General features: G+C 52.0%; 1 protein-coding gene across 2 annotated transcripts; it reads right to left on the bottom strand.

Moving 5' to 3' along the window:
• Window positions 1–122: 122 nt before the first annotated feature.
• PPP2R5D (protein phosphatase 2 regulatory subunit B'delta) lies at window positions 123–23682 on the bottom strand. Of its 2 annotated transcripts, XM_045869926.3 has the most exons (16): window positions 22594–23678; window positions 17818–17895; window positions 5119–5329; window positions 4665–4864; window positions 4466–4576; window positions 4243–4335; window positions 3682–3812; window positions 3488–3547; window positions 3273–3381; window positions 3005–3058; window positions 2517–2687; window positions 2283–2410; window positions 1536–1637; window positions 1367–1439; window positions 1106–1222; window positions 123–963 (listed from the first exon to the last, which is right to left on the bottom strand). In XM_045869926.3, the coding sequence occupies exons 1-16, from the start codon at window positions 22846–22848 to the stop codon at window positions 826–828; spliced, it is 2031 nt and encodes a 676-aa protein (XP_045725882.1). In that variant the 5' UTR covers window positions 22849–23678; the 3' UTR covers window positions 123–825. The 2 variants fall into 2 exon arrangements, with proteins under 2 accessions (XP_045725882.1, XP_064453686.1); XM_064597616.1 differs by lacking the exon at window positions 17818–17895 and having other exon boundaries at window positions 22594–23682.
• Window positions 23683–24295: the final 613 nt, after the last annotated feature.

Raw genomic sequence — 24295 nt, 5'->3', positions numbered from 1 at the left:
AAATAGGTGTTCGGGGAGCCATGCTTGGGGCACTGCTCCCTGCTTCCTCCTAGCTTTGGGAACCAACAGCACAGGAAAGCAGTCAACCCCAGGGTGGTCCCTTCCATGTCTGTAATCCCAGGGCTGCTGCTCACCATAGAGGGGGCACAGGGTAGGGTGTTTGTTCACCCCCTTCTCTTGGTCCATCTGGGCCCTATATTCATCACCTATGGTCCATAGCCTATGCTTTTCTCCTTTTGACCTCCCATGTTGTCTTGGTCAGGCAGGGGGTAAAAGAAAGTAATTCAACCCCATCAGCCTGCACACTACTGGGGCCGGGGGCCTATTTGTGCCTGTTGGGGGTTGGCTCCCCTCCAGCTACTCCAGGGGCCAATGGGGCTTGACATAACTTTGGTGAGAGTAACCTCCTACTGCTCCCTATATGCTTCTGCAGGGGAGGGAGAGAAGGAGAGACACCTGGAGTTCAAATGAGGGTGAAGGGAAGGGGAGAGGAGCATATGTATTCCTGTGTGTATTTCTCAGAGCAGCCTCAGGTAGCTGTGGGGTTGGGAGCAGGAGGGAGACAGGCATCCCCAAGTTGTCTGAGTACTGAGGATCTCAGTGCTCAGCCTGTCTGTACTAGCCACAGGGAGGCATGAACACATTTGGGGGAGAAGAGGGACCACTGTGTGAGGGTCCCCGCTTCAAGTGCCACATCCCCTCCCTAGAGTAGCTAGAGAGGCACTGCCTTGCCCCAAGTCAGCCAGTGGGGAGCAGAGGGTGGAGGGCTAGGGCAGCGTCCCAGGGCTGAGTGGGCCGTGGCCCTGTAGTAGGACGGTGAGGGGGTCAGAGAGCCTCCTGGCTGGCAGTTAGGAATTCCTCCGCCCGCTTGTGTGCCTCCAGCGCCTTGATGGTGTACACGTCCTGGGGCAGCTCTGACTTCCGCCGAAGCAGCACCTTCTCCTTCTTGATGTCCTTTAGCATCTGTGTGTGGGTAAAGAGAAGGTGAGGGATGCTGACCAATTCCCAACAGATTCTATGGTTTCCTCCCCTTGTTCCTGGGCTCCTGTCTCCTCTCCCTTCCAGAGCTTTTATTTCTGCTCCCCATCCCTCGGTGCCTTCCCACCTGCACGGCCTCTGTCTCCACCGTCCTCTTCAGAAGCTGGATGTCCTCTGCCGTGGGGGTCTCCGTCTCCATCGAGTATACAGGAGGCAGTGGTGGAGGAGCTCGAAACATGGGGTACTGATAAGGAAAGGAGAGGCATGGGCAGGTGGTGAGAGCCACTTCAGAAGTTGGTGGGCCTGTCTGCTTCATGTTCCTGCTCAAACAAACCCTCCCTCAGCCAAACTGGGCCCCTGGTTGAGGGCGGTGGCAGCAAAACCTCACCTGGGGATTAAGTCGGGCCAGCTCCTCTATCTTTTGCCACATCTCTTCTCTTTCCTTCATTCGGAACCGGCCCCTGAGAGAGCAAGGACGGGATGGGGGGGTGGGCTTGAGAGAGAAGCAAAAGGGCCCGGGGATGAAGATGGAAGCCCCCAGGTAGAGAGACACTCACTTCTGTTTCTCTGCCTTGTACTGTTGTGTGCAGTCATCAAATAGCTTCTGATTCATCTCCATAAACAGCTTCAGGGCATTGTAGATCAGTCCATGGATTGTCCTGCCGCCGGGAAGAAGGATCGGCTGTAGGAGGCCTTACCGACACCAAGGGCAGTGCCAGGACCCCAGTTTGCTCTTTCCTAGGAGGGGTGTCTGCTAAGAGTTTTCACAGACCTCTGCAGTATAAGCATCTCTCTCTAGCCAGATCATGTGACTGCAGACCGGCCTTTCAGGGTCTTCATAGCTGTTAGTCTGCCTGTCCATCCTTCGCCTCACCCCATGCTCCAGACCTACCTTCTTCCCACCACTTCTGCTCTCTGGCTATGCTACCGGCCTGCCAGCAGCAGGATGGACGGCATCTGCAGCACAGTGCACTTGCCTTCAGCAGGAAAGCCTCTACAACACTGGGGTTCAGCACATGCTAAAAAGATCACATCAGCCTCTCCAGAGCACGGAATTAGGTCTCCAAAGCCGCAGACTATCTGACCGTAAGAAGAGAGGACACAAGCCCTGCTCTGCTATATGGCAGCCCTCTCTCACATAGCTGTCTTCTCCCTGGGCAGGTCCTCAAGGGCCTATCAGCATGCAGTGGGCACAAGACCCCCTGCTCGGTGGCCAGATGAGGCCACTGGCTCTTCAGTTTTTCCCCACCCACACAGGCTCCAAAACCAGAGCCCCACTGCCCAGCCCTGCCCCAGCCCCGTACTTGTTCCAGTGGCTCTTGGAGTTCCTGTAGAGGGCGGGGAACATGATGGGGAGGACTCGGGCAGCATTGTCACTTATCAGGCTCATGATGTACTCATTGTTCCAGTAATAGAGGGCACGCTCTGCCACCTGGTGGGGACAGGTGGGACTCAGCAGGGATCCGGTTTGCTCTGCTGAAAACCCTCCCTTGGCTTCTGGAAGGCAGGGGATGGGGATGTGCTGGTCTGAGTCTCACCTGGAAATGGGGGCTGGAGACACACTTGGCAAGCTGACGGAAGAGTGGTTCCATCACTTTGCTGAACTCTGAAGGTTCAATGACATCCAGAATCTCCTCTAGCTCATTCAGGAACATGACTTCCTTGGGGCTGTGGGTCTTGGGCCAGAACTTGAGAAGTCCTACAATCACCTGTGAGAAGAGGAGGACATGGGGATAAAATTCTCCCTTAATACCTGCCTGCTTCCGCCGGAAGTCTTCCTGCACTCTCTCCCCACCCTGGTGGGCACAGCTTGGGCGCCGCCCCCCCCCCCCCCAACTGCTCACATTTCTCTGACCTGGATCTGTTTCCTAGGTATATATAGGTTGTACTCCTCCTTCAGAGAGGAAAGCATGTCACCTGTTGGGCCACACCCCTCCTGAGCCCCTGCTTATGGCATTCCTCAATAGGCAGACTGGCGAGTCTAACTGACAAGAAGAGGTGTCCTGGGGCTGGAGAGGGGAATTACCGGCTCTGTGAGGCTGCTCTCCTTCTCCAGGAACTGTACCACACAGTAAGCCAGCTGCAAAAGGTTGAGGGAGAAAGGAGGTGAGGTGCAGGGCCCAGGTCTCAGAGGGGTCAGGGACAGAAGCAAGAGCCCAGAATGGAAGAAGAGGTATAAAGAGGAATTATCCCACCCACTCCTTCTGCCACCCCCATCCCTGCTGGAATACCTTCCCCTCCCTCTCTTTTCTCTGCTGCCAGAGTCAGGGATCGTCAGGAGGAAGACAGCTCACCTGAGGGTGGTAGACACTCAGGGACTTGACCTTGTGAAGGGGAAGCAGGACACGGATGAGGAACATCTTGTGCTCTTCCTTAAGGGGCAAGGCAAAGCCGTTGATGATGCTAGGAGTTACAGGAGGTTTGTTAGGACCAAAGGGCCACGTCCAAGTTCAGTGCTCCAATGCCTCCAGCCTTCTACAGGCACGCATGCCCCCACCCCATCTCTCACCTGCCAAGGATCTCTAGGAGCTCGGCAATCCCGTTGTGATGTTCTGTCTCATAGATGAATCTGCAGGAAGAAAGAAAGGCTCTCCTGACAATCCCTGATGTCCCTGCAGCACTCTGCAGAGTACCCCTATCCCCCTGCTCCCACCCCAACTTAGCAGGGCTTGCTTTGCTCCTAAGCCTGGCTCCTGGCCTCACCTGTAGAAGATGTGGTTGATCTGCCTACGGATATAAGCCCGGAGCCCCAAAAACTTGCCATAGATGCGATGCAAGATGGTCTTGAGGAAGTCCCGCTCTCGAGGATCCTCACTGTCAAATAGGTCCAAGAGCTGGGAGCCGGCGAGGGGAAAGCTGGTGAGTGAGGCAGGAGCCAGGGAGGGCCAGGGCTGGGGTGACACAGGGTCCTAGCCAGAGGACACCCAGAGATTCTCTGGATGGGGCGTGTGGGGACAAATCTCTGGAAAGCAGAGTGCTGTTCTCACACAGCTCTCCCCAGGGTGATGTCTGGGTACGCATGTTTACATGCCCCACTGCCGGGGAACAGGTAACTGTTGCTTATTTCCTTCAATTACACCAGAAGCTTCTTGAGAGCAGAGAGGTTTGTTTATCCCTCCCACCACCACCAGTCCCTTTGTACCAGACCCAGTTGAAAGCCCACATATTCAGCAGATGCAGAAAGAGCGGGGCCTGCAGCGAGGGGCCATGGGGCTAGAGTTCATGGACTGGAAGGAGGGCAGGATGGGAACTTCAAGGACTCACAGCAAGGACAAACTTCTGGTCGATATACTTCTTGGCTATGTTTGGCTGGAAATCAGGAGACTCAAGGAAACGTAAGAAGAACTCATACACGAGCTGTCGGGGGCAATGAGCATCCGCTTAGGGGGCGTTCCCCAAGGACTGGGAGATCCCCCCACCCTGGCTGCAGGCCTCCGAGCGCCCCAGTCCCTGCAGCCAGGGCCAGCCTGCCCCCTCACCCTGATACCTGCAGATGCGGCCAGGCAGCTTCCAGGGTGGGCTCATCCTCTTCCGGGTCAAACTCGGCCCCGGTGGGGTTCGATGAAGGTGGCAGCGTCCGGAAGAGGTTCACTGAAAACTGAGGGGTAGGACCCAGGTGAGAGCTCCCGTCCAGGCTTCTCCGCAGCCGCTGTCCCTGCCCACTCTCCCCTTTGCCCAGTGCCCACCATGGTGACCGCCTCGGGGTAAATGGCCTCAGTGACGACATCGCGGCTATGAGTGATGTACTCCACCATTTCGTTGAGTCCTGCCCGCTTCACCTCCTTGAATTTGAGGTCACTGAGCGGATCTGAGACAAAGTCAAAGAGGACGCAGCACTGGCGTAGCTTCTGGATAAACAGCTCCTCCCGCTCCTGGGTGGGCGAATCTGGGGCAGGGGAACGAGGTAACAGTCACACTCTCCTCCCCAGCCCTTCACTGCCATGCGCTACTTGCCTTCCAGGGCTTTCCCCTACCCCGACCTGCCGCCAGCCTGCTCCCCTGGCTTCCCCAGCCCCAGTGGAACTCCCTCTCACATTCTCTAGAACGTCCATCCCTCCAAAATACCCCAGACCTCCATTCCGCCAATGCCCCGTGACCCCTAGGCCTGGTGCACCGGCCCCCTTGACCTTTTCCAAGTACCTTTCAGGGCAGGAAGCTTCTGCAACTCCCGGTTCTTGCTGAGGTTGAAGCGGGATGAGCTTTGCCGTCGCTCCTTCTTGACGATCTGGGGCCCTCCGGAGTACTTGATCTTGCTGAGCTGCGTCGGGGGCGGCGTGCTATTGCTGGGACGCTTGTTGGATGACGGGGGCTGGGGCTGGGGCTGCGGCTGCGGTTGAGGCTGGGGTTGGGCCTAGTCAAACAAATGGTTGGTTGGAGTCGGCTCCCCAAGGTACACCTCCCACCCTGGGCCGCCACCCATCCCCCAGTCCATTTATGCCTGGCCAGGCCTGGGCCATCAAGCCACTGTCTCCCACCCCAGAGCAGCTCCGGTCAGCGTCAGCGATAACTAAGGTCTACTATCTCTAGAAGAAAGTGGTCAAGAAGCCGTGTCTTCCAAAATGGTGCCCACTGCCTGTGCATCAAGAGCCTTCAAAATGTTTGTTCTAGTTCCCGAACTGCAAATCTAATTGATGGATTAATGGTAACAGAAGTCAGAAAAGTGGCTGTCTTGCCAGGGCAGGGCTGGTAGGGGTATGGGCTTAACTCAGAAGAACCTTCTGAGTAATGGAAATATTCTATATCTTGACTGCATCTGGGAGGTGGTTCCTGGCGGAAACATGTGAAAATTCAATTCATTAAGCAGCATACTTGAGATTACTGTACTTTCCTGCTTCACTGAATGCGTCACATTCTTTGGTTAAAAGTTAAAAGAGACACCCCCCCCCCCGCCCATAAAAAAGTTCAAAGAAAGAAATTCATTCTTGCGTCTCAGTAGTTTTAACTATGAAAAATATAGCTTAAGACAAATCCTACAGGGGCGCCTGGGTGGTCAGTTGGTTGAGTGTCCGACTCTTGGTTTCGGCTCAGGTCGTGATCTCAGGGTCCTGGGATCGAGCGGGGAGTCTGCTTGAGATTCTCTCTCTCTGCCCCTCCCCATCCCACAAGCACATGTGTGCTCTCTAATAAATAAATAAATCTTAAAAAAAAAAAAAAAGAGGGATGCCTGGGTGGCTCAGTCAGTTAAGCATCTGCCTTCGGCTCAGGTCATGATCGCAGGATCCTGGGATCGAGCCCCCATAAGGCTCCCTGCTCAATGGGAAGTCTGCTTCTCTCTCTGCCTGCCGCTCCCCCTGCTTAGGCGCTCTCTCTCTCTGACAAATAAATACATAAAATCTTAAAAAAAAAAAAGAAAGAAAAATCCTACATATAAAAGAAGGCTTTGTGTGCACTTTTTTTTTTACAGCCCTATTTGTAATAGCAAATAAATAAATAAATGGATGGATGGAAAATCATGGAGTTAAAATTATGTTTATAAAAACTAGGTACTAAATGTAATCATATATGGTTCAACTGTGGAAAACATTTACATAGTCATAGTAATTTGCCCAAAATTGGTGATAAGTATCTTGGGAGCATGGGAAATGTCTGTGTTGGAGATAAAAGACGCTGCGGCCTTGATTTTCCATAGTAGAAAGTCAATAGATAATACCTAACACTTGAAAATTAAAGAACAAAAAGCAGTAAAAGAATCTTCTTTGGAAGTACAGAAGTCAATTTCCAGGCCACCTGGGTGGCTCAGTTGGTTAAGCGTCTGCCTTCGGCTCGGGTCATGATCCCAGGGTCCTGGGATCGAGTCCCGCATCGGCCTCCCTGCTCAGTGGGAAGCCTGCTTCTCCCTCTCCAGCTACCTCCTGCTTGTGTTCTCTCTCTCACTGTCTCTCTCTGTCAAATAAATCAATAAAATCTTAAAAAAAAAAAAATAGAAGTCAATTTCCAAGGAAAGGGGAGTTGAGAGTGGTCACCACAGAGCAACAGGAGAGCAGGGGGCTAGGCAGGCGCTGCTCTTTTCATTACAAGGCCAAGGGTACTACCTGACCCGACAAAGTACATGTTGTCATGTTGATAAAAATTTAAAATAAAACAAAATGAAGCCTAAAACTACGTAATGACAGAAAATTGCTTCCTATGCTAAGTTAAATAAGGATAATGCAAAACTGTATGTGCAGAATGAGCTCACCCACATTATAACACATGCACGGAAACCAAAACCCAGTGAAGAAGGAAAAAACAAGAGCAAGTCCACCACTGTGTTCATGACTATCTCCCGTTGTAGCACAATGATGTATGGCTTTTTTCTATGTCTCTAAATGTTCTACCAGCTGACCCTTTTATATAATTGGAGAAAAACCACTGATTTTTTAAAGCTATCTCTTTACTTCCTCCCAGACACGGGTGTCGGAGCCCCACAAAGCCCATTTTCAGAAGGCTACACTCAGGTGTGCGCAGGGCTGTCCACCCCCAGGTCCCGTCAGGTAACCACCTGCAGGGAGAGGGCAGAGGTGGAGCCACAGGACAACCCTTGCCCCCAGAGACTGCAGCGGGACCAGAGGACCGAGGCCAAGTCCAGCTGGCTGCCCACGCCACAGGAGAGGCTGACCTTCTGTCCTCACACCTGCCATCCCCACCGCCCCTCCGGCCTCCTCCCCAAATTCCGACTTCCTGCCACAACAATGGGAGAATGTGAGATCCTCTGGGATAGGGGGAAGGGAGGACAGAAATGCTATGCTTTGTAGGCTCTGAATTTTTTACAGAAACAATTATGTCAAGCTTGTGACCTATCTGGGGATCAAAGGAGAGGAGAGACGCATTGGGTCCAGCCTGGGGCAGGCCTGTGGGTCCAGGGTAGCTCATTACCTTTTTGGCCATCTGGTCCTCTCCTCCACCTAAAATGACTGCTCAGACACTAACCTGTCTCGGGGAGTGCAAGGAAATGGGGCAAGAGCGGCCACCACACTCCTCTCCTGCCATGACCAGCACTCAGCCAGCGTGGTTTTGGGTAGACCGCAAGGCACCCTGGAGTCCCAGGTCTCTCTTCCTGCATATGGCAGCTGGGCCATACCTCAGTGAGGGATAGGGGAGAGAGGCAGAAGGGCAGGACACCAGAGCTTGGTGTGCATCAGACCCACCCTGCTTTGGGCCTTCATTTCCTGTTATAGGAACGACCAAATCCACGGTGGAGCTTAGGGGTCAAGAGCACAGACTCATGCTAGACTGCCTGGGTTTGACTCCTGCTCTGTCATTTATTAGCCAAGTAACCTCCAGAAAGTCGTATAGTCTGTCTGCCTCAGTTTCCTCATCTGTAAAGTGGGGTGACAATAGTATCTACCTCAAAAGGTTGTAATAAGGATTTAGGAGAACATTATATGGCTCACAGGAGTGCTTTATAAGAAGCGTCTTCTACTGGGGCGCCTGGGTGGCTCAGTCGGTTAAGCGACTGCCTTCGGCTCAGGTCATGATCCTGGAGTCCCTGGATCGAGTCCTACATCGGGCTCCCTGCTCGGCAGGGAGCCTGCTTCTCCCTCTAACCCCCCCCCCCCATCATGTGCTCTCTCTCTCTCATTCTCTCTGTCTCAAATAAATAAATAAAATCTTTTTTTAATTCTTATGTTAATCCCCATACATTACATCATTAGTTTTAGATGAAGTGTTCCATGATTCATTGTTTGTGCATAACACCCAGTGCTCCATGCAGAATGTGCCCTCCTCAATACCCACCACCAGGCTAACCCATCCTCCCACCCCCCTCCCCTCTAGAACCCTCAGTTTGTTTTTCAGAGTCCATCGTCTCTCATGGTTCGTCTACCCCTCCGATTTCCCCCGCTTCATTCTTTCCCTCCCGCTACCTTCTTCTTTTTTTTTTCTTAACATATATTGCATTATTTGTTTCAGAGGTACAGATCTGAGATTCAACAGTCTTGCACAATTCACAGCGCTTACCAGAGCACATACCCTCCCCTAAATAAAATCTTTAAAAAAAAAAAAAAAAAAGAAGTGTCTTCTGTTATCATGATTATTTCCCATCCCTGGATTTTAGGAATGCAACGTGGAAATTCCTGAAACTAGCACACCTCAATGTTCCTATGGGTCCATTATCTTCCTTGGTCTAAAATGGGGGAACCCAAGGGGCATCTGGGTGGTTCAGTCAGTTATGCGTCTGACTCTTGATTTTGGCTCAGGTCATGATCTCAGGGTTGTGAAATGGAGCCCCACGTTGGGCTCCGTGCTGGGCTTGGAGCCTGCTGAAGTTTCTCTCTCTCTCTCTGCCCTTCCCTGCCTTCTCTCTCCCCCTCTCTAAAAAAATAAATAAATAAATATAATGGGGGCACCCAAGAAAGCATTTCATCTTTCAAGATCCATTTAAGCCCCACCCTCTTCCAAAAGTCCTTCTCAACTCCAACCCTGCAGTGTCCAGTTCCTGCCCCTGACCTCTCGACACTACTTGTTTGTTTCACTGGTTCTGTGATCATCTCCAGTGCTGTCTCTTGCTTGGAGTAGTCACATGTCCAACTAGATAAGTCCCATGAAAGCCAGGACCCTGGTTTGCACCCCTCTGGGTCCCCACACAGCAATGGCACCTAACAGTCATTCAGTGAAGGTCTGGATGGTTGACTGACAGGGGGCCAAGTCCAGGTCTTTCCTGTCCCAAGTCAGGACCCATCAGAACAGAGCACTGTGCAGTGTCAGGAGCAGAGTCGGAGAGAGGAGCATTAGTGATACCCGGGCAAAGGGCTCAGGGGCGGCTGAGGAACAAAACTCTGAGGAAGAGCGTATCTCTCTCTCTCCTGCCAGATAAGACAGATGCCCAGCACCCCCACAAACCTCACACTGAGGAGAGGTCCAGGGAAAGAAGGCATTCGCCCCAGAAAGGGAGAAGCCAAGGCCTCAATTTTCTCTGCTAACAGAGAAATGGACAAATCTCCAAGTAAGGTTAAGAGAATAGAGGGTTGCATGGCTAAAGATCAAAGTTTAAAAACCAATAGGTTGGGGCACCTGGGTGGCTCAGTTGTTAAGCGTCTGCCTTAGGCTCAGGTCATGGTCCCAGGGTCCTGGGATCGAGCCCCGCATTGGGCTCCCTGCTCTGCAGGAAGCCTGCTTCTCCCTCTCCCACTCCCCCTGCTTGTGTTCCATCTCTCGCTGTATCTCTCTGTGTCAAATAAATAAAATCTTTAAAAACAAAAACAAAAACAAAAAAACAATAGGTTGATGCCTAAGGTGTCTTCCCCACTAGGATTTCGTCACTGAAGGCGGGGGTGGCCTGAAAGCAGCTGAGTTCAGCCTGCCCCACCCCACCCCACCGGGCCACCCTGGTATTAAAAGGACCATTGGCTCCCAGGCCCCAGACACCAGAAGCATCTGAGGGACAGCTGGTCCAGCCAGCAGAGCGCCTGCCTGCCAAGCCTCAGGGAGGCATTCCCTGGTCTATTCACTCTTCACCGGGAAATATGCTTGTCAGAAGGGAGGTATGGGGCTATGCCAACGACTCACTTCATGTTCAACTGTTTCTCCTAAAAGCTTCAGCTTTTTTTTTTTTTAACATTTTTTTTAAAGATTTTATTTTTTAGTAATCTCTATACCCAACATGGAGCTGGAACTTACAACCCCAAGATCAAGAGTTGCATGCTCCACTGACTGAGCCAGCCAGGCGCCCTGTAAAAGCTTCAGTTTGATTTTTCTTAAGATTTTGTTTATTTATTTGAGAGAGAGAGCACACTAGAGGGGGAGGCGCAGAGGGAAAGAGACTCTGCATAAGCAGATTCTGTGCTAAGCGCAGAGCCTGAGGTGGGGTCTGATCCCACGACCCTGAGATCACGACCCGAGCTGAAATCAAGAGTCTGACTAACTGACTAAGCCACCTGGGTGCCCCAAAGCTTCAGCTTTTAACTTCTCTACTGACCTGGGCTGGAGGTGGGAAGCAGGTGGTCCCCTGGGGAATGTTCTGCAACCCTCCCAGCATGGGTGGGCACTGACCAAAGGCCAGCCAGCCAAACTGCTCTCCCCTACTATGTTCTGCTTGGTCTCACCTCTGAGGCTCTGTAGTGGCCATCTCCTCTGCCTGAGGTCCTTCTCTTCCCACCTCTAAGAAGCCTTCCCAGATTCAGGCCGCCAACAATCAAGTGGGACTTCAAATTTATGCACCAAGCTCACATTCAAGAGACTGCAACTAAACTTGCCCACTCTGAACCAATCCTAGTCCAAACCAATCCTAACATAGCCACCATTAATAATCAAACCCAAATATTTAAACCTAAAGCAGGACACAGAAATAGAAATTAAGTACTACAGAAAGGATTACGGGGTGCCTGGTTGGCTCAGTAGGTACAGCATGTGACTCTTGATCTCAGGGTTGTGAGTTCGAGCCCCACACTGGGCGTAAAGATTACTTTAAAACAAAATCTTTAAAGAGGCACCTGGGTGGTTCAGTCGGTTAAGCGCCTGCCTCTGGCCCAGGTCATGGTCTCAGGGTCCTGAGATCAAACCCCACGTCGGGCTCCCTGCTCAGTGGGGAGTCTGCTTCTCCTTCTCCCTTGCCCATCCCCCTGCTCGTTCTCTCTCTCTCAAAAAATAAAATCTTTAAAAAAAAAGAAAGTATTGTAAGGGGATGCTTGGCTGGCTCAGTTGGTAGAGCATGTGACTCTTGATCTTGGGGTCCTGAGTTCAAGTCCCACGGTAGGCATGGAGCGTACTTAAAAAAAGGGGGGCGGGGCGCCTGGGTAGCTCAGCCCCGCATTGGGCTCCGTGCTCAGAGGGAAGCCTGCTTCTCCCTCTCCCACTCCCCCTGCTTGTGTTCCCTCTCTCGCTGTCTCGCTCTGTCAAATAAATAAATAAAATCTATATTAAAAAAAGTATTGTAAGAAAAAGATGAAAGGTAAAACTAACAGTGAACAACACAAAGACTGGGGCACCTGGCTGGCTCAATCTGAAGAGCATGTGGCTCTTGATCTTGGGGTCATGAGTTCGAGCCCCACGCTGGGTGTAGAGACTACTTAAAAAAAACTTTAAGAAAAAAAAGAAAAACGCAAAGATTAACAACATCACCTTTGCTTAATGAATTAACTAGTCAAATTAAGATCATTTTAGTTTAAAACCCCCAAGATCACAGAGGCGTTCTGTCCTATCCTGACATCCAGAGCTCTATCTAGCTGAGCTTCATTATTTTCTTTTTTTTTTTTAAGATTTTATTTATTTATTCATAAGAGACAGAGAGAGAGAGAGAGAGAGGCAGAGGGAGAAGCAGACTACCTGCCAAGCAAGGAGCCCGATGTGGGGCTCGATCCCAGGACCCTGGGATCATGACCTGAGCCGAAGGCAGACGCTTAACCACCTGAGCCACCCGGGCACCCCGAGCTTCATTATTTTCTGCCTTCATTTATTGATTAAACGTCATGCTAAGCCTTAGAGATCAAACAGTGGCCCGTGTCCTCAGAGAGCTCACAGCCCAGTGGGCGAGACCAAGGCGCAGGCAGCTCTTGGTAGCGGGGAAATGACAAAGCAGAGTGTGCCACCGCGGATCTGGGAACACAAACTCTGGCTGAACTATTAGTGAAGGCGCTCCTGAAGGGGTGACTTCTGACGTGGCCCTCAAAGGACAAACATGAGTTTAGCAGGCAAAGAAACAGAGCAGAAAAATAAAGTAGTCCACGCCAACAGAATCTCATCGGTAAGGACCCAGAGTCATAAAGGGCTTGTATCGGAGGAGGATGGGAAGTCTGGCGGGGCGAGAAACCAGGAGGGGTGCTGGAAGAATGGGGTGGGGCCAGCTCACAGGGGTCCAGAGTGTGAGTTTGAATTGTAACCTGTAAGCAATGAGATGCCAACAGAGCTTTTTTTTTTTTTTTTAATTATTTATTTATTTGACAGAGAGAGAGCGCGCACAAGCAGGGGGAGCGGCAGGCAGAGGGAGAAGCAGGCCCCCCACTGAGCAGGGAGCCCGATGAGGGACTCGATCCCAGGACCCTGGGATCATGACCTGAGCCAAAGGCAGACGCTTAAGTGACTGAGCCACCCAGGCGCCCCAAGAGAGCTTTTGAAGTAGAGGATTGATAAGACAAAAAAAAAAAAAAAATGTTTTTGGGGTAACAACTCTGGCTACTGGGAGGACAGGCTGAAGTGGGTAAGACTGGGATAATGTTTTCCCCTCTGTCCCCACTCCCAGAACTCAGGACAGGGCACAGGACCTAGAAGAGTCCAGGGCAGTGAGCTGCTTTCTCCAGAGCCAGACCAGGAAGGAACGCTGCCTGCAGCAATGGGTGAACAGTGAGTCTGACCTAATCTCTCAAGGCTCCTTTCCGTTCCAAGACTCTTTAAGAATCTTAGAGCCAGTGTATCATGTCATTAAGAACATGGGAGAATTGGCTCCTGAGCCACACCGCACTGGGTTGCATTCCAGCTCAACTGTTTACTGGCTGAGTAAAAGCTATTTAACGTCACTAAGCCTCAGTTTCATCTGTGAAATGGGATGATGACGATAATGGAATGACCTCAGGGTAGTGCTGTCTAGATTAAATGAGATTAAAAGATTAAATGCAAGCAAAGGTCTTAGGACAGAGCCTGATAAATTGAACAGTGTCTGTCCTCAAATTCAAGTCAACCCAACACCTGTGAACATGACCTTATTTGGAAACAGGGTCTTTGCAGACATAATCAAGTTGGGAGTCCACTTCCCATATAGCTAGTGTCCTCAAAAGAAGAGGGAAATGCAGGGGTGCCTGGGTGGCTCAATCGGTTGAGCGTCCAACTCTTGATTTCGGCTCAGGTCATGATCTCAGGGTCCTGGGATCGAGCCCCGAGTTGGACTACAGGGAGTCTGCTTATCTCTCCCTCCCTCTGCCCCTCCCCCTGCTTGCACTCTCTCTCTCCCTCTTAAATGAATAAACCTTTTTTTTTTTTTTTAAGATTTTATTTATTCATTTTGAGAGAGAGAAAGAGAGAGCACAAGCAGAGGGAAAGGGAGAAGCAGACTCCCAGCTGAGCCGGGAGCCCGACAAGGGGCTCGATAGCAGGACCTGGAGATCATGACCAGAGTCGAAAGCAGATGCTTAACCATCTGAGCCACCCAGGCACGCCTGAATAAATAAGTCTTTAAAAAAAAAAAAAGAAGGAAATGTGAACACAGAGACATAGACACACACAGGGGAGAACCCCATATGAAGAACGAAGGAGGAGACTTTCCAGTCTCCAATAAGCCAAGGAACACCAAGGATTGCTGAAAACCATCGGAAGCTAGGGAGAGAGAGAGGCATGGGAGAGATTCTTCCCTAGAACCTCAGAGGGACATGACCTGCTGACATGTTGATTTCAGATTTCGGGCCTCCAAAACTGTGAGAGAATAAACCTCTGTTATTTTAAGCCACCTAGTTTGTGGTCATTTGTTACAGCTGCCCTAGGAACCTAACACACAAGTAACTGCTCAGTAAAATAAATGGTGGCCGCTATCATTATTAGGATCAGTTGAAAAGGCACTGGCAGATGCACGACAGAGGGTAAATCTGGCTCGAAAAGCCCCAAATTCTGGACTAGAAAAAGCAAGGGAAGGACTGTGCCAAATGGCTTTGGATGACCTGAGCCTGGGAGCCCGGCCCCCAACTTTTCCACCATCCCTCTGCCTGGGGACCTATGGGGACATGCCTGGAAAATCATGCACAATTCCTGCCACTGCCTCATATAGGTGAGCCCTGGGCAACATTTCACAGAACAGAGCCCAAGGTGAACTCAGCACTCTCCTTTTTCAAAGGCCTTATATCAACCCACTGCCTTTAACCCATGTGTCCAGAAAGGCAATGGAGAAATCCCTGCAGTTGGTCTCAGCATCTTTCTTAGCCTGTTTGAGCTTTCATTTTCCTACCTATGAAAGGAGAGGGTTAGACTCTAAGGTTATTTCCAGCACTTTTTTTGAAGTTGATGGGTTTGCTTATTGGTCACTAATGCATTCAAACACTGGTACCTCTGGTGTGCCAAGCCCTTCAGTGTGGAAGGAGAGCCTGACAGGGCTCACGTGCTAACACAAGAGTTAAAACTGACGAACAACAAATTCACATCAAACTGTTTAACTACAGCTGTGGTTCAATGCTGCCATGGGGTGGTACTGGGTGTCAGGAGGGCAAACAGCAGGAGCCCTGACCACATCCTGGCGGGAAGGAAAGGGGAGGTGGTCAAGGAAGGCTGCTTTTAGGACAGGACATCCAATCTATCTAGTAACCGAACAAGTAGGAGTTAGTTAGGCAAGAGATGAGAACAGCCCCCTAACTATTCCTTTCTGTCCCTTTAAATCCTATTTCTAAGTCCCTCTTGCTGCTTTGAATGCTGAGTTGCCACCTCCCAGCCACCATCCTTGTGGGTCCCACAGATGTCACCATTCCTAAAGGGGAGACTGAGCCCAGAGGGAGTGTTTCCCAGGAGCGCTGACTGATGATTTATTAAGAACCAAGTGCATGAGGGGCACCTGGCTAGGTCAGTCAGTAGAAGCATGCGACTCCCGGGGTGCCTGGGTGGCTCAGTCGTTAAGCGTCTGCCTTTAGCTCAGGTCATGATCCCAGGGTCCTGGGATCAAGCCCCATGTCAGTCTCCTTGCTCGGCAGGAAGCCTGCTTCTCCCTCTCCCACTCCCCCTGCTTGTGTTCCCTTTCTTGCTGTGTCTCTCTGTCAAATAAATAAATAAAATCTTGGGGCGCCTGGGTGGCTCAGTCGTTAAGCGTCTGCCTTCAGCTTTGGTCATGATCCCGGGGTCATGGGATCGAGCCCTGCATCGGGCTCCCTGCTCAGCAGGAAGCCTGTTTCTCCCTCTCCCACTCCCCCTGCTTGTGTTCCCTCTCTCGCTGTCTCTCTGTCAGATAAATAAATAAAATCTTTAAAAGAATAAATAAATAGGGGCACCTGGGTGGCTCAGTCGTTAAGCGTCTGCCTTCGACTCGGGTTGTGATCCCGGGGTCCTGGGATCGAGCCCCGCGTCGGGCTCCCTGCTCGGCGGGAAGCCTGCTTCTCCCTCTCCCTCCCTCCCCCTGCTTGTGTTCCCTCTCTCGCTGTGTGTCTCTCTCTCGGATAAATGAATAAAATCTTTAAGGAAAAAAAAAAAGAATAAATAAATAAATAAATAAATAAATAAATAAATAAAATCTTAAAAAAAAAAAAAGAAGCATGTGACTCCTGATCTCGGGGTCATGAGTTCGAGCCCCATGTTGGGTGTAGAGATCACTTTTTTTTTTTTTAAGATTTTATTTATTCATTTGTCAGAGAGAAAGAGAGAGAGAGTACAAGCAGGGGGAGTGGCAGGCAGAGGGAGAAGCAGGCTCCCCACTGAGCAAGGAGCCCAACGTGGGACTCAATCCCAAGACCCTGGGACCATGACCTGAGCCGAAGGCAAACACTTAACCGACTGAGCCACCCAGGCATCCCTAGACATTACTTTAAAAAAAATTAATAAATATAAATAAAAACAGGGGCGCCCGGGTGGCTCCCAGTCGTTAAGCGGCTGCCTTCGGCCCAGGTCATGATCCCAGGATCCTGGGATCGAGCCCCACATCGGGCTCCCTGCTCAGCAAGGAGCCTGCTTCTCCTTCTCCCTCTGTCTACCACTCTGCTACTTGTGCTCTCTGTCAAGCAAATAATCTTTAAAATATATATATATAAATAAAAATACCCCCCACCTCCAAAAAAGAACCAAGTGCATGAGCATACAGGTGTGCAGGAAAAGCAATGCACCAGCCCCAGCACACCCAGCTCCTCCCCTCAGAGTCCATAGTCTGGGGGAGAGAAACACATGTTGGACAAATAGTTACAACACCAAGTGATAAGGTCTATCCTAGAGACATGCTCAGATTACTCTATAAGTGCAGAGGAAGGATGAATTCATCCTTTGTGGTCCTCACCTCCCGTGTTTGTAAAATGGGGAAAACCTACCCTGCTTCTTCTGATTACTTAAGTGAGGTCTAAAACGATGGTCAGAGGTGTGAAAAGTGCTTGGATTTCTTTAGAGGTGACAGGGACCAGAAGCACCTAGAAAAAATCTAAATCCAGGGTTAACCCCAAACACTTGTTAATCAATCTCTTCTTCCCAAAAAACCCACAAGCTCTGCCCATAATTGGAGAGCTATTTCCTATTGTCCTCCATCCCTCTGAACAGTTTAGAACAGGAGAGAAGAAGCAGAGAAACCAAGGATCATCAATTTCTGAGTAACACAGGTGCTTGGTCAACGTGTCCACGGGACTAGCCACCATCTTGAGCATCCCACTGAGCACACTCCCAAACTTTCCTGGCCATACTCTGGACTTAAGTCTCTCCACCCTCCGGTGTTCTCTCAGCTTGCCATTTATTGCTTTACAGCCCTAGCTTGCCAAGCTGTGCTGACCTCTGCTCATGATTGTCCTTTAGCAGCTCCCCTACGATCAGAACCAAGGGCAGTGGGCACAGCCCTGCCTCCCAGACTCAGGGACACCAGCCGCTCCCCACCCCCTGCCCTACCCCAAGCCATGCTAAAGCTACTCATGGCCCACTGAGCACCCGTGTACTTTCTCCCTTCTCCCCAGCACCTGACACCCTAGGTTTTTGCCCTAAGGAGAAACAAATTCTCATCCCTCAAAGTTGGTAGACAGAGAAATGACTTTCACGGGAATTGCTGGGGAGTCTGAAGACCTGCAGAGTCTCTTTGCTCTACACCAGCCAAAGGGGAAGGCTGCCCAAGGGCAGCTACCTAGCTGGGCTGACCAAGCCCCTCTCCCAGCTGTGGAAATCCCCGTCCCTTTTGCCGGGGTAACTTCTGGCGCCCTGGGATCCCTCACCCACCAGCCGTCAAGTACTTGGAGCTGATGCCTGCACCATAACGAGGGCTGTGCCCATGGTCATTACCTCGTCGGCGTTCTCGCCTCCACCATCCTTGCCCGAGCTGCTGGGCTTGGCCGTACCTTTGGCAAGCTTGGGGGGCTCCTGAAGGGGGAAGATGGAGGTAGTCAGCAGATGCCAGGGGGAGGGAGAGGCCTCATCTGGACCCCTAAAGTCTGTGTTGTACTTATCCTCTGTCTAATCGAATCAATCAATCAATCAGAATCACTGAGCATCTACCTTGTACCCAGCCCAGGGGAGGAGGGCTTGGGGTACACAGAGGGAGAGTCAGTCCCTCCACACGGTCTGGAATCTGGTCAGGAAGACATCATGAAGATAGGGTAACCAGGTAAGATAGTGCTCTGTCACTTTACATGGCCGGTGTATGAGGTGGGGCCTGGAAGGGCCTCCGTCCAGGAAGAACCAGAGTGAGGGGCTTTAAGGGGAAGCGCCACGGAACAAGCTACTCAGACTGGCTTCTGGCTAGAGTGGGCAAGGAGGTGCCCAGGCTGTCACGCTGGAGGGGAGGGAGTCGCCACTCTCCCCCAAGGCCATCTGCCAAGACCTGGAAGCCTTTCTGGGAAATTACAAATCACCCCCAGACTAGAAGATGCTACTGGCCTAATCAGGTATAGGAACCATCCCAAGAATGCCCTGGGGGACAAGCACAGAGACAGGGATGGGGGTAAAACCCTGAACTGCTACGAAGATGAGCGCTAGTCTGACGTCTCCATCGGGAACCGGGCCACTGGCTCAGAGCTCTGGCCAGCCCGGCATCTCTTCCTATGCTTCGGGCCAAAAAAAGCAACTGCACAGGGACGGGACAGGGAAAATGTGAAAAAGCCTTGGGAATTTAGATCTGACTGCAAGCTCAACACAAATCATCCAAGTGCTGGGGCTGCCACAGCACCCCGTGACCTTCCATCCAATTAACAGCCGGAGTGTAGAGTGCTTGGCACGGGGAGGCGGGGAAGTGCCCCTGACTCTGGCACTTCACGGGGCTATTTGGGAAGATCTGGTTCAGTCGTGAGCATCAGGCTTTGGGAGGGACAAAGACAAATCTCAGGTTTTCTTCTGGCGAAATACAACCCATCCTGGGAGTGGATTCAAAAGCCTGTCCTGAGAGTGACAGCTGCGAGGCTGGGATGGCTAATAGTGGAAGGCAGGAGTCCCGGGGGTGGGTGAGCAAGAGGGGTTGTACGAATAAATGAAGAGCTGCATGCGGACTAAAGACGCAACTTGTTCTGTGTGGATCCAGAGGCCCAAGAACCATGGGCTAAAGTAGCAGGAAGAGAGGCTGAGGCTCCAGAGGAGGAAGAATTTTCTCCTAGAGCATCAGCACAGAAACTGGCTGCCTCGTGGGGCTGCAAGCTCCCCAATCCCAAGAGCCTTCAAGCAAAGGAGCATTCCTGACTCCTCTAAAGCACGAGCAGAAGGGATTCCAGCCCTAAATGAAGCCTCGATCGGAGGACCTTCGAAGTCACTTCTAAGTCTGAGATTCTGCCGCTCGAAGGCACCTGAGCCCCTTCAGTGACAAATGTTAAGTCATAGTGACTATGGGGGCACAGGGATTTCTTCGAGAACAGAGCTCTGTGTGGGCTGGAGGAGGGGGCAGGGAAGAAGAGAGCCCTTCCCAGGTATGGAGCAGCTCTAGAGGCCACAAGGTGCTCCTCCTTTGGGCTGAGCACCCTCTCCACTGCCCACTGACCAGGCTGGGCACACCGACCCCTCGCCAAGGGGCCAAGGAGCATGGCTCAGAGCGTGGGGTATAGAGGAACAGGACGAGGGGTACAGGGGGGGAGTCACTGAGGCAACTGCACATTCCCCATACGTGGGCCTCTTGGACAAAGCTGACCCATCTTTGTATGTGTTTCATCCCTCTGCTCGACCGCAAGCTCCTTCTCCTTTTAGCACCCCTCCACCAGCCCGACTGCTCAAACCTATCAGGGAGTGCTCCTAAGAGAGATACCAGCTGCCTTCGTCCGTGGGCGTGTGTGGGGGCATGGGGAAACCACGCCCACCACCCTTGCTCCCTGGCTCCTGCAGAACAGGTGAGGTGCACACACCGCAGCGCACCCCAGTGCACCCCAGCACAGCCCCACGGTCAAGTGCCGCCCGCACGGTGGTTGGGAGCCCACGCTGTTTCGGGCCCAACTCTTACTAGCTCTATAATCATAAGCAGGTGAACTAGGCTCTTTGAGCCTCAGTCTTCTTTAAGTGACAACAGTCATATTACCTAATTCCCTTTAGCTCAGTGTCTGGCACGGGAATATCCCAATGTTAGCTAATATTATTACTATTATTAAAAACAAGAAGGTGGAAAGGAGCAGGGGCACACCGCCTGGGAACCTAAGAGATATGTCCCAGATCAGAACATGAGGGAGGAGGAGGGAAGCAAATTGCCCCCAAGGGATTGACTCAGCACCCATCTACTGAGTGCCTACTGTGTGCAAGGGAGATGCCAAACCAAAATGGAGCTTGGTTATTATCTCAAGGGGGAAGAAAAGATTTGTTCACAATAAATTCCAGTTCAAGGGAACACAAAAAGACCTTAAGTGACCTATCAAGTGTTCTGCAAATCCAGCGGAGGAGAGAGAGCTCTCTCCTAACTGAGGGTTCAGGAGAGGCTTCAGGGAGAAGGCTGTGAAGGATGGCCAAGACTGGGACCAGCAGAGATGAAGAACAGGGAGAGGTGATGGATGCAAAATAAAGATCCTCCGCCCACCCCTCCTCTCTGCTCCCACCCTATCCAGGCAAACCTCAGTCACATTGTCACCCACCTCCCCCTCAGGACTTGTTAACCATTGAAGGAGGCCAAATGCAACTGGAAATCAAAGCAGAAAGTTAAACCTTAAAGGGAATCAAAGATGCCTGGCTCCGTGCACCCCAATTCCTCCAATACTCTTTCCCAGCCAAATACTATGGTCAAATACCTATGGTCCTAGCAAGTCTAAGAATTTTTCTTCTCAATCATCTAGTAGAAGGTGTTTTGTAGATGGGACAGTATCTGTTCCATCAAGACTAAAAACTACAGATGGGTGGGGACCTCACGAGGCTCCCCTGAATTCCACACCCCTCCACACTCCTTGGAGGAACCCCTTAGCCTCGGGTGTGGCTGACTTGTGTATGCATCATTCACAGCTACGCTGCCCAAACCACCTCAGCGGGCCCACTCCCCAAGGACACAGGGTCTGGATGGAGCACACCAACCTGCCCAGCCCAGGACCCCAGGAGCTTCAGTGCCTAGTACACCATTACCAACCCTCCATTCAGAACCTCTGTCCCTGGGAGCTTATGGGGACAACCCAGAATCAGAGCTGCCTGCCAGATCTCTGAAAGCCCCAAGATAAAGAGTTGAACCGCTAAGGTCAGAGACGGCAACCCAGCAACCCAGCAACCCAGCCCATCAGAGGGCAAATGAAAGCAAGACTCCTCTGGGGTCATAAAGTGGCTGAGCAGAGCGCCAGGCCAGAGCCAGCACCCACCACGAGGGGCCAACCCCAGGAGGGGAGAAGCTGGGGGAGGCTGGAACTGGTATCCTAGCATCCTCTGTGTGAGTCTGTACCTCAAAGGAACCACACCTCTGAGTCAGACCTCAGCAACAGCAGGAAATAGAAGGTAGAGAAAGGCAGGGGGAAATAGAAGGTAGAGAAAGGCAGGGATGAAGAACAGGGGAAGGCAGTATGGAGGTAGAAGAGGAAGGTAAAGAAGGCAACATCAAGAAACAGGCTGTATCAGGACACCATGACAAAGTCAAGGGTGTCCAGGGGTGGCTGGCTGGCCTTTGGGGTAAGAAGGAAAACTAATCTGATAGTACTTGCAGATTCCCGATTTGAGGGTAGTGTGGCCCAGAAAGGCAGGAATCCAGCACTGGAGCAAAATTGGAAAAATGCAAAGGTTATCCTAAGATTTGGAATAAGGGGAGGAGCTTGCTCAGATTAGGAAAGGTAACCTGATTTAGGATGAACCTGCAAGTCGGTTGATGCCTGTTAGGGAGGCTTTGGTACAAAGGAGGCCTTTAAATCAAGAGACCTGATATTGCAGCTGGGCCTCCAAACAGGCTGTGTGACCTTGGCCAAGTCTCTTCCCCTATCGGGGCCTCAGTCTCCTCATCTGTATCACTTAAGGATTGCACTGAATGCGCTCAAAGGTCCCTACCAGCACTGACGTTCTGAGGTTCCATCAACAGAAGGAAGGGCTCAGTCCTGGCTTACAAGTTTGTGTATGAAGGAAGAACTAGAGGGAGGGGCCTAGGCCAGATTCGGTGGAGGAGAGAGAAAGCAGAGCAGTTCTAGGTCAAGGAGCTTGGCGGGGAGGGAGAAGGGGCTGTAGGGGACGGTGGAGAAGGCCGGCCCAGGCCCAGGCGTGTAAGAAGAGAAGGGGCTGAGCGCAATGGGGGGCGAGGGGGAGGTGGGCTGTTGGGAGGTGCAGTCTCAGACGAGGCGCTGTCCCAAACGGGTAAACGGGTGGGGAGTGGGGGGTGTGTGTGGAGAAAAAGCAGGGGAGTGACCTGGGAGTGGGGCAGATCTGGACGGAGGTGGTTACCCAGGGCCGGGGGTAGATGAAGGGAGGAAAGGATGGAGGTGTACGCGGGGGACTCCATCCCGGGCAAGGTGAGGAAGCCTTTCCAGCTGCGGCACAGGCTGGGGGTGCGGCCAGCAGCGGGGGCGGAGGGCTGGCCCTGGGAGTCCTGCGGGGGCCGGACGGGAGGGTCAGTCTGGGGCTGTCCCGGGCCTGGCTCGGCCTCTCCCAGAGCTCCGCGCAGGCCCCAAGACGGAGGCGCGAGGAAAGGGCCACACTCACCTTCTCCTTCTTCAGTTTATAGGGCATCTCGGCCCGTCCGGACCCAGCCCGGCTCCTGCGGCCCCGCTCCGGCTCCGGCTTTGCTCGGCCGCACTCGGCCCGCTCGGCGTCTCCTCGCCACCGCCTGCGCGCTGCGCCCGGGTCGAGCGGTGATTGCGCCTCCAATTGGCCCGAACTCTTACAAACCTGCCTGACAACCAGGCGCCGCCTCCTCGGATTGGTTATTGGGGCCAAGCCGCTTCCCTTTTTTCTCATTGGAAAGGAAGAGTACAAACCGCCAGGGTTCGTCTCCCAGCATTGGTTTAAGTGGGAGGTCCCGCCCTAAAGTGGGTCGAGCCTAACAAAGGAGGCGGGGATAAGGGGAAGCCCCAGCTTAGCACCCAGTGCCGCACTCCGGCGTCTGGTGTGCGTCGGCCTCGGCCATTCTTCGTAGCCCGCGCCCTTCTAAGGTGGCTCTCACTCTTTTCCCTGCTCTGCTCCTTGGCCCAGTCCGAAATGGAAGGAAAGAAGCCCTAAAATGAAGGGTACCTTTCTTCATCAGGGTAACTTAGCACTAACTGCATATGCAAAATTGGTGGAGAGATCTCCCAATAGTCCTCCACGGCATCCGTTTCCTAGACGGGGCTTGCAGAGAATGAAAGGGGAAGGCTGGCTGGCGGGGACCTTGGTGAGATGAGATGAAAATTCTGGGTTTGTTACAATTTTGGAAAGAGGGTCCCAGTTCCTATTGCAAGTGCCCTGGGATTGGGGAACCAGTAGATTGAAACACTTGGGAATACAGTGAAAAGCTACCTCGTTGTTGAGTGTTTTGGGATATGCATCCCTTACTTCCACCCTGCCCAAGCCAATGTCCTAATGAATGAATAAGATTATTTCCTGCCCTCAGGGAGTTCACCGGCTGGTGAAGTTCATAGACTTGTATAAACAGATGCTTAAGATACAATGTAATGAATTACACAAATCTAGAGGTGGCTGAAGGAATATGTTTCAGAAAGTCAACTCCAGGGGCGCCTGGGTGGCTCAGTCAGTTAAGCTTCTGCCTTTGGCTCAGGTCATGATCCCAGGGTCCTGGGATGGAGCCCAGCCACCCGCTGGCTCCCCTCTGCCTCTGCCCCTCCCCCCACTCATGCTCAAGAGCTGCTCTCTCTCTCCCCCTCTCTCTCAAATAAATAAAAATCTTAAAAAAAAAAAGTCAAGGGACCTCTGGGTGGCTCAGTCGGTTAAGCATCTGCCTTCGCCTTAGGTCATGACCCCAGGGACCTGGGTCCGGCTCCTTGCTCAGCAGGGAGCCTGCCTTTCCCTCTGCCTGCCATTCCCCCTGCTTGTGCTCTCTCTCTGACAAATAAATAAATAAAATCTTAAAAAAAAAAAATCCAACTTGGGGGAACACTTGGGTAGCTCAGTTGGTTGAGCGTCTGACTCTTGGTTTCAGCTCAGGTCATGATCTCAGGGTCAGGAGATTGAGTCCGGCGGCGGGGTCCATCCTCAGCCTGGCATCTGCTTAAGACTCTCTCTCCCCCTCTCCCTCTGCCCCTCCCCCTGTTCACACTCTCTCTCTCATTCTCTCTAAAATAAATAAATCTTAAGAACGTTGATTCCAGGGGCGCCTGGGTGGCTCAGTTGGTTAAGCGACTGCCTTCGGCTCAGGTCATGATCCTGGAGTCCCAGGATCGAGTCCCACGTCCAGCTCCCTGCTCAGCAG

Source organism: Mirounga angustirostris, unplaced genomic scaffold (assembly GCF_029215605.1).
Source record: "Mirounga angustirostris isolate CCGP_5_RB_7025 unplaced genomic scaffold, mMirAng1.0.hap1 SCAF_8, whole genome shotgun sequence".
NCBI classification, from domain to species: Eukaryota; Metazoa; Chordata; class Mammalia; order Carnivora; family Phocidae; genus Mirounga; species Mirounga angustirostris.
The sequence above is the reverse complement of the archived record's forward strand: the minus strand, read 5'-3'. Positions and strand labels throughout refer to the sequence as shown.

Bases quoted from the DNA above. Each gene is read 5' to 3' on its own strand.
- PPP2R5D (XM_045869926.3), bottom strand. From the start codon at position 22,848: ATGAGAAAAAAGGGAAGCGGCTTGGCCCCAATAACCAATCCGAGGAGG. The intron at 4,865-5,118 runs GTACTTGGAAAA...CCCCTGCCCCAG, and splicing joins GAAGCTTCCTGCCCTGAAAG to ATTCGCCCACCCAGGAGCGG. The intron at 4,336-4,465 runs GTATCAGGGTGA...TGCCCCCGACAG, and splicing joins CTGCCTGGCCGCATCTGCAG to CTCGTGTATGAGTTCTTCTT.